The sequence below is a fragment of the Priapulus caudatus genome, unplaced genomic scaffold, assembly GCF_000485595.1.
Source record: "Priapulus caudatus unplaced genomic scaffold, Priapulus_caudatus-5.0.1 Scaffold88, whole genome shotgun sequence".
In the NCBI taxonomy this organism is placed as follows: domain Eukaryota; kingdom Metazoa; phylum Priapulida; class Priapulimorpha; order Priapulimorphida; family Priapulidae; genus Priapulus; species Priapulus caudatus.
This window is the reverse complement of record NW_014577149.1, coordinates 436,000-445,841: the sequence shown is the minus strand read 5'-3', so window position 1 is coordinate 445,841 and position 9,842 is coordinate 436,000. Positions and strand designations below refer to the sequence as shown.

Genomic DNA, 9,842 nt, shown 5'->3' with positions numbered 1-9,842 from the left:
TTTTGCGTTTCTAGTTGGAATCGTATTTTACCTTTTTCTATACCATATTATCACAACAGGCTTACACATCACACAGACGCAGAAAACGCATGCGGTAAATGGAATATTCTAATTTTTACCCTGCCATGTTTGATTATTTTGTTAATTTGTATAGTAGATAGAAATATGTGTATGTATGCCGAGATATTTGTCATCGTCACTGCGTCGATATTGTCGTGTAGCCATATCTAAGTTCAGATATTTACGAGACGTCAACTTAGTTGGTATCGTGTTCTCTATGTAGCTTGTCGTTATTCGTCAAGGTATGAACGGGCCGCCGGGAGTGGATAAGTGTTGCGAAGTAAGCAACAACAGCGCAAAATGAACCGTAACGTAGGCCCTACACACAGCGCTTTGTATCATCACCCATAGCGCAGATCTACAACAAGACCAACATTCATTGTTAACAACACGCAGGGGACGACAAGAGATAGTTAAGAGGTCGAACGACGGAGGGGAGTTCCGCCGGGCGGGCTCGCGCGGTTTTACATATACCGCCGGTCTTCGCCGGACCTCCAGGCGTCGTGTCGTCACCTCTCGGGATCTTACCAGTCGGACTACGGCGTTAAAGTATTCCAGCAACCATGTATCCGCTCTACTTCGCTCTTGCTAATCCAGTGACATTAAATTACCTTATTCGACTTCTAGTGCGTCGATGCGTCGTTGCGTTTCCCGGACTTACCTTCGTGCGTCGCAGCGTCGTTGCGTCGATTACCCTCGTGCGTCGCAACGCTGCTCATTCGGCCCGCGACTAGTACGGCATCCACGCTTAATTAATAGCCTGATCGAGCGCACCGCTCACGACATGTATATTAACTTGATTCGATATCGATCTGCAGCATGAAATGGTTCATAGCAACGAAGCATTTGATATTTAATACATTATTATGCTATTTTTCTACAAATTAAAATTGGATTTGCTTTATTATCCATCAGATTAGGAACTATAGCCTAGTTTACATATACTCTACTATCGCACGTCTACACGAACTACACGTATACTTGGTATTTCAGCATACAAATGCTGGCTATTTATTGAGTAAAGTTATGTGAATAAGTTCTCTGACGGTAATCATAATTCCCACATGAAATACCGATGGTCGTGACAATTCTTTCGCTGCACATATAAATTCAAATGTCAACGAGTAACTACTCATGGCCGCTTCGCGACCCCACTCAGCAACAACATTCACATCAACTAAACAATGAGCCAGGGCACATGCCACGCCCGCCGCCCACGCCGAAACGCGCGAGCTACGAATCGCACACACAAGCACCAGCATGTTCTGTAGCATCTATGACAATTACACATCGCTTATACGCTCTCCTATGACACCTATTTGTCCAGGCAGAGAGATTTCTTCCCTATGACAAACTATTTTGTACGTGTAGTACGATATATTAGGAGTTTAGCGAGCGCTATTATGAACGTAGCAGTGACAATTTTAGCTGTAAGCCGGAACGAAGTTGATCTCGCCATATGTTCGTCATATTTGGATTTCATCTTGCTTTATAGTAGCGAAGATCTTCCCTATGACAAATAGTGTCATAGGAACGTATATGCGGTATTGTCTATTTTGTCATAGATGCAAGCAAACATGATTGCACAAAACCACGCAATATATAATGCACGCACGGAACGCGACATCACAACACAATACGAAGCTCATAATCGCGTTATCCAATACATATTTTTAAGAGGAGCACCTGTGACCCTACATAATGATGCTTGCCAGTGCCCCCGGCGTGATAAGGGCACAGAGCGACAGGTAACACCCAGCGAAAACAGGGAATTGCCATTCCTCCTCAGTCCTCCGCATCGCAGTCTATGATCAACTTACCGGTCAGAGCAAACGCCGACTTAACTAACGTGCCGCAAAGTACTAAACGAGCTTGCGATGCGCATAACGAGATTTGGCAAGTAACTAGGGTATCCTTCTCCACGCACCTAAGCCGCACGTAAAAGTAGACAGTTACTGACCTCGTAAACCCGATCTGATTGACAAAACGTGTTTTCCACCATGCGCTTCTGCGAGCGCAAATCTGATCGAAATCGTCGACAAATGTATAACCATGGCCGTGCGGTGGATATTTGCGTATGCTACCGATCTCTGCTCATTTCGGCCGTCAGGGTCGGCGCATTAGGGGCAGTGGAGTTTATTCGCTACTTCGTAGTATACTAGTCGGAACCTAACCAAGCCGGAAAGCAGTCACAGTAAGACAAGCCGTTGCAGCTGCCGCGCTCTCTAGACTCGTTTCAATCGAGGTGTGTTCCGCAACACGAATAACTGCGGAATATATAGATAGGTGGCGACACGAGGGCGCTATAATTACGTCACCGGATGCGTGAATCAAAGCAGGCTTCGCAAAACCTGTATCTGCGGTTTCGTTGCTGTCTGTTTAGCGCTCTTTTTTTGCATCCCTTTATTAAACCGTCATATCACTCGGAATTCTTCAATAAATTTCTGCTCAAAATAATTTCTTCAGTTATATATGTTTGATTATATCATGTGTCGCACTTTTAAGATTTAACATATTTTGACCAAAGGATCACGTTATTTAAATTTAGTATAATATTCTAAAGATGGTTTTTACTTTAGTGACAGTAGTATATTTTAACGAACAAATTTTAAGTGTATCTATGTCCTTACCATCCGCGACATAATTTTAGTAAATATCATTAATTTAGTTTTAACTGCCTGATGATATTCTTGTTTGCAAATTATTTTAATTGTAACGTTTTATGTTACACTAGTTTCTGCAATAAACCCTATCTACTCTACTATTATCCTATCTATCTTATCTAATCTATCTACTATCTATCTATCTACATCCTATCTATCTATCTATCTCATCTATCTCGAGACATGCAGGCATTTCCTAACCTCGTTATAGCAAACATAACATTGCTAATTCATTTAGTGAAAATAGCCATCGCATGTCATGTATAAAATTAGTAAATGAAATCCAATTAATGCGTTATTTCAGAGCTTATATTGATATGTTTGTATTTTAAGTAATATTCGATTACCGCAAATCATCATAGTTAACTAAAATTTAATGCCTTCCTCAATACAGTTATTCGATATTGAATATAATACAAATACACTTTGCGTCGTTCGATTAAATGAAATACGCATCATCAGGGCTTTCTTATTGAAATAGAATTTAATCGCAATTCTCACACTGTTTGTAGAAGAACATTTGAATACACACCCCCTATGACTATAGCGTATGCTATTCCAAGTTGTGTACTGAGCGACATTTGAGACGTAACGAGCCGCCCTGCCCACAATACGCAGCATTAATGTTCACGCCCCACGCATATACGAGGTACAGAGTCACAGCGCGATGTTTTCATAACTTCCCGACTTATTATAACTAAAATTCTCGTAATGCGTAAAGTACCTACATAATCGCTAAGACATGGGACGTGCAGCGCAGAAACATCCGAGTGTATTGCACTGTTCAGCTGATGGACTTAATACATGCTAAGACAATCCATAAGCAGAGGCAACTCGGGTCCGGATCATCCCACACGCCGATCACATAACTCGCCCGATATTTTGTAAGGCTGAGCTAGGTTACTTAACTTCTAATGATGACGTTGACCTTGAGATAAAATATACACTCAAAATAACTATTGTCAAGACGCAGGTTGGCGTGATGACCGCCAATCATCCCACGTTAACACATTGTTCCAGCATCTATTCACACAGATAGTATGAATTAAATCATTTCGACGGACGAATGTAGCCTATAGAAGTACATTTTATAATTTCAAAGAATGATACTTAATGACATGTGTAACTTCGGTTCACGTCAGATAATTATGGTGCTACCGCCCATACGCGTTACCTGGGACCAAACGTTGAGTTTCTAACTTTAGTGAAAAAGATACCGAGCGGACAGAAGGACACATTCACACACACCACACCACACCACACCACACACACACACAACACACACACCACACACCACAACCACACACACACACACACACACAAAACGGGCCCCAAACAATACTTCCTACACTTCGTGCGAGGATAATTCACTGCGACTATACGAATGGACCAATGACTATATTTTCATATGTGTTTCTAAAATGTGTTTCTACAGTACTATATAAGGTTATACGACAAATCCGCACTATAGCATACGGCACAACCTTTCAATTGAAATTGTTCTCTATATGTTTTACTATACAGTGTCTCTTTACACGAACGATTCCATTCAGTGTTTGATATAAACTTTTTACCACAGAAGCAGCATCAGTGCGACATAGAATATACGTTCCTCTTTATTAAAAATATATCACATCGAAAACAATTATATCAGACATAGATAAATTATCAACATCTTGTTGCTGTTCGCACTATTTATGTCACCGATTGTTGGTATTATTGAATTCATTGACACAGGCGCAGCTGAATACACAACACACACCGAGGAGACAGTGTTACTAGTAGGTCATTACGGACCTACGATTAGCAGACTTTACACGATTGTCAAATCTTCTAATGTCAATGTACAGTCCGAAGCTTGGCGATTGACGATCATCATTGCTTGTCGTACTGAGCGAAGCATGCGAGCCACGAGCCCTTTTTGTGAACATTTGACGATCATATCACTCAGGCGATCACAAGGGTTTTGTGGCGACATGACTAGTCACACCATCGACCATACCACTCGGATTATTGCCACCAGGATTGCACTCGTCGGTTAGCATCATTACACGAAAGGACACAACACAACACACAACACACACACGACACACAACACACACCATCTAGGTATAACGTAAATATATAATAGATATATGTAGATATACTAGTATATATTCGCGTTACACACACACTATATATATATATATATATATATATATATATATATATATATTAGCGTTTATTTACCTGATTTGTGATCTAGTCACGGATCGATCTAGCAATCTGATATTTACAACAGGTGGCGACAGTTTACTTCTGGTGCAGTTCGCACCTGAATACGACCGCCACAATAAGCCCTTAAAGTATTAAAAGTAAAGAGGATCGAGAATGAAGTCTTGATCGTAGCTGACGATGAAGATCGACACTTTCGTACGCATCAGTAAAGTTACTGCGTCATCCGTAAACACTTCAACAGACAAAAATATACTGGCGCCATCTAGGGCAATACTATTCCCACACGCAACATAATTGTGAAAGCGGGTGCTTAGTGCACGTCAAGAGCTGCTATTCTAAATGAACAACATTCGAAGCTACATCATGTGAAAAACAACAATTGTGTATATATAAGCAGACACGACGCCTTGAGAAAAACACGTATTCACGTTGATGAACAGAGCGAACGTTAGCGGTCTTCCAGCCAACAACTTATATAAAAACATGTGACTGATTATGATTCTTAAAAATTGGCAAAGCAAAATAATTGCACATTGGTGTGAACCCGCTAATTATCATCGTTTAATGGTGGATACGATAAATAAACGCAATTCAATAGATAATCTAGATATCCGATCTAGCGCAAGAGAGCACACGCAAGTCGGATCCTGTAGCGTGTATATCATCTACTCACGAATACCGGTGATCATTTACGAAAGTCGATATAATGCATCGCAGTTGTCGTGGACAACTTTAGATTCAGCAATCGCAGAGCTCGGAACAGATCTCGATATTATAACAGATCATCGATGAAAGGGCATAGAAATTCTATATTCAACAGACACATGAATCGCCTATCGTCGTTTCAAAAGACCTAACATGCAGAGACGATGCGCTGCAACAGCAAAAGGCTTCGTGTTACAATTCCCGATGATTCAAGCGTTCATACGCTGCATGGATTCGTTTATGATATATTGTGAACAACATCGCTATCATGTTTCATCATGACGCGATTTTGCACGACACACAATAGCTTTCAAATCACTCATTATGCTGCGGCAGTCAAAAACAGAATCAAGAGTATAAGGTATCCGATTATCACAGTGCAGGCATAATACTCACATAACTTACGTGCAAATAATTATCCATACCTAGAGCTGCTAGTTGAGAGCGAGTTCAATAGCTATTTAACCATTTCACTCATATAGTATAGGCGCTTAGCTATTTACGAAATTTAAGACCAATTAAAGAAGCCAAGATTTGACTACCTTGATTTCTGCTTTTTGTTCATGTTCTGAGACACAGTATCTTACAATGTAACACAATTCTTCTGAGTAACCTGGTTAACACTAGTGTGTCATTACATATGCTATGTGAAGTCGAATCCTGTAGCGTGTATATCATCTACTCACGAATACCGGTAGCGACGTGATCACACTAATCAGAACGACTAGTGTGGCGGTTAAACTAAACATGATTTTCAGAACTCAAACATGCAAAATGCTACTGTCGCGTTATGTGAAGTAATCATGCTCAAAATATGCTCGCGCGGCAGCTTGTGTCTCAAGCAGTCCACAAAGAAGAAAACGGGCATCACCGGTATTTACACGTCTCGTCGGTAGAACGCATGTAAATAGTTGTTCACCATCGTCGTCGCCAGCGTCGTCATTGTTATGGTCGTCATCGTCGTCGTATTTGTGGATGACACGGTTGCCATCATTTCGTCACCATTATTATTATTGTCGTACGCATTATCGTCAACAGTATCGTCATTGTCATCATCACCATCTTTGTCGTCATCGTTGTCGTTGTCGTCATTGCCGTCGTCGCTATCGTCATCATCGTTGTCATCGTCATCGCATATAATAACGGCATCCGGCAGCGGAAGCTGGAAGCGTTACCTCACAACGCGCCACGATAAACTTTGTTCACGAAAGTCAACGACAGTACGATGCGTATACAAACGTCACTACTACAACTATAACTGCACTTTTGGCCGCGCGAGGGCGCGCGCGCCTGGCTCGATCAGTGTGAGTGATACTTCGACTCGAACATGATCGTCTCGTCGTCGATGTTCTCTGGGAAGAAGAATGGGCTGATAGGCGGCGTCGAGCCCTCGCTGCCGCTGCGCCGGTAGCCCGAGTCCGAGCTGCCGGAGTCCGAGCGCAGCACCTGGTCGAGCTTGCGGATGAACAGACCCGAGCTGCTTCGCATGCAGCGGTGCAACTGATCAGGCCGATGGTCGCCTCCTCGCTCGAGCAGCCGACCATCCCGCTCACCGGTCGGCTGCGTCGGCGACGTGCGCTCTGACGTCACGCTGATGATGGGTGCGAGACGGGTGGAGGAAGGCAACGGCGGCTGCACGGCGGGCAGGTCGCATTGTTGTACCTGACCCGTCAGACAGCTCATCGGTATCTTCAGTATTCGTAGCGGCTTGCCGTCGGACGTAGCTAGGAATACATTAGGAAATTAATATTGAGAAATTGACATGTTCGTGTTGTTAGTACTGCTAATAACGATAATATTTACTGGGATAAGAAATATGAGAAAGGTCGTTATGCGAAAATTAGAAAATGAGAATAAGTATACCCGCATCACTTACACGGAGTTGGGTCAGTTTTCGGTAGGCACGCGTGAACAGATAGTCCTTCATTCGGTGGCGTGGCTCCATCTGAATCCGTGAATACGTCCATCGCCGGTACAGTGAAGTAGATGTCACTCTAAAACATCACAACGAAGTGTTACTTAGCTCACATTCGCAACGCGATAACGAAATACGATAAAGCACGTCAAATCAGAAGCTCATGTCTGTACTGTTGTAGGTGTACACGTGCAGATCACGTCGTACTGCTAGTATCGCCGCTACTGGCGCATGTTTACTCGCGGAACGCCGCATGGAAAAACTCTAGGGATACCCTTGTGAATTTTAATTCAATCATAATAAATTACAATATTATCCTAAGATAGTGAGAATGCACCTAGTGCTGTACCTTGGATGTCAGAAGATTAAGCTTTGGCATATTCATCGTATGTACAAGATTTCCATTCACGATGAGTCGTATCTCGATAGAATCGTAAGTGAACCCCATGATGTAGGGGAACGCACAAACTGTGAAACAAACCGATAAAAAAAAACTATTTAGTTGCCGGTTAATATAACGCGCGATACGTCATCATAGAATCATGTTTTCATATAATCACGGAATGTATTATAGGTAAAATAGTAACGTTGTAGTCTGTCCATCAGCGTGCCAAAATATAGTGCCCGAGTGCTCAGACAAAAGCTTTAGCAACAAAGAACATTACGTGTACATTTCAGGCCTTCACTGTAGTATTGGTCTTATACCATGAATCTATAGGCAAATGTTAAAAAAAGTTAACGCAATCATGACGTAAGTATAATGATTGGATTACATTCGCGATCGGCCAATAATTACTATATAATTTCTATTATACTTGATAATTGAAGTAAATCATTAGTAATTGTAGTTAATAATCTAACAATGAGTCTTTTTAAATGTGATTCCCGAGCAAGCCCTATCGCTAATTGAGCGTTAAACGTAATACTGCGATGCAATTCGAGATTTTTCAATGCATGCTATTGGAGTCTCCTTGGACAGTGCACCACATTCATGTGAAAAAGTAGATAAAGACATACAAATCGAAGCGAATAATTTATGATGGCCTAATATGAATAATATAGTGTATTCTATCAACTATTATAATTTCAGCACAAATTGATAGTTATAGAGCTCGAACGGTAGGCCTTCTATTTCATGCAAGGACAATTTAAACAAAATAATGGACTCGACGGTTGCGAGCGAAATCTTAGGGATATGGGAGATGATAGAATGCACTTGGATTTTTGTTTAAGAGGTTTGTCACGATCTTTAGCTATAATATGGTTTGGTTATGAGAAGGTACCGATTTTGTTTGGAACAGAGTTCCACTGGAAGTCAAACTGTGTCGATGTCTCCTCGCACAACTTCTGGAAATGTGCCGTATCTGCAACAATGATTAATTCGTAGTTAATTGCCATACAGTTAACTGCACGACTACGTGTACATTGTAGACTGCGCACGCGTCGTTATTCGGCGCAGTCACTGCACTGAAACGCCAAAAGCTCACCTCGAAATGGACTCTCTACGAAAAAAGATTCCTATTTGCTATGATGTAAATACTCGAGTCAAGGGACATCGATTTGATCGACAAGTAAAGTTATATACTCACGATTGTAGCATAGGAGAAGTTCTGCTTCATCGTCTTCATAAATATCCAGTGCAGTAACAAGCTTTACCTGTGCCAGAGAGTAGAGTGATGTTATAATTACACGTAATGCTCTTCATTAGCAAAGATTATTACTGAAGCAGTTTTCCGTGCGCAGAGTCCAGATTTAAAATCGGTACGCAGTCGAAGTGGGTGGGTGTATGCACGCGTTTCATGTGCGTGCACGTGCGTGGCGCGTGTTTGTGTGAAACTGAGCGTGAATGCATTCGTGCGGGCGAGATGGCGCTTGCGCGCGTGCAGGGCAGCTCACCTTACTGCCTTCTACATGGAACAGTCTCAGCATGTCTCCGTTCTTCTCGTTGATAAGATCAAACTGGTTGCGGTAACCGACGCTTATCTGGTTATCACACTTGGTGCCATCGATGAGCGTCAGTATCGACGGTATGTCTCCGCACTGATGCTCCTATGGAGTAAAATAAATATATTAATTAATGTTAAACTAATTAACTATTGTAAATAAAAAAATTAATCATTGAATTTCAATATTATATATTACATCTATGTGTATATATGCATACACACACACGCGCACGCACGCACGCACGCACGCGCACACACGCTCACACACGCACACACACACACACACACACACACACACACACACAAACGTCCATGCATATAGCGTGTAGCTACCTA

General features: G+C 41.9%; 1 protein-coding gene across 1 annotated transcript in view; it reads right to left on the bottom strand.

Moving 5' to 3' along the window:
- Nucleotides 1-4,943: 4,943 nt before the first annotated feature.
- Nucleotides 4,944-9,842, bottom strand: part of LOC106804799 (GTPase-activating Rap/Ran-GAP domain-like protein 3) — a 66,625-nt gene continuing 61,726 nt past the window's right edge. The window contains exons 20-25 of the mRNA XM_014806146.1: nucleotides 9,457-9,609; nucleotides 9,150-9,216; nucleotides 8,844-8,924; nucleotides 7,910-8,028; nucleotides 7,522-7,639; nucleotides 4,944-7,369 (exon numbers count right to left, since the gene is read on the bottom strand). Of these exons, the coding sequence (XP_014661632.1) occupies nucleotides 6,945-7,369; nucleotides 7,522-7,639; nucleotides 7,910-8,028; nucleotides 8,844-8,924; nucleotides 9,150-9,216; nucleotides 9,457-9,609 (963 nt within the window). The 3' untranslated portion in view covers nucleotides 4,944-6,944. The remainder of the gene's footprint in view (nucleotides 7,370-7,521; nucleotides 7,640-7,909; nucleotides 8,029-8,843; nucleotides 8,925-9,149; nucleotides 9,217-9,456; nucleotides 9,610-9,842) is intronic.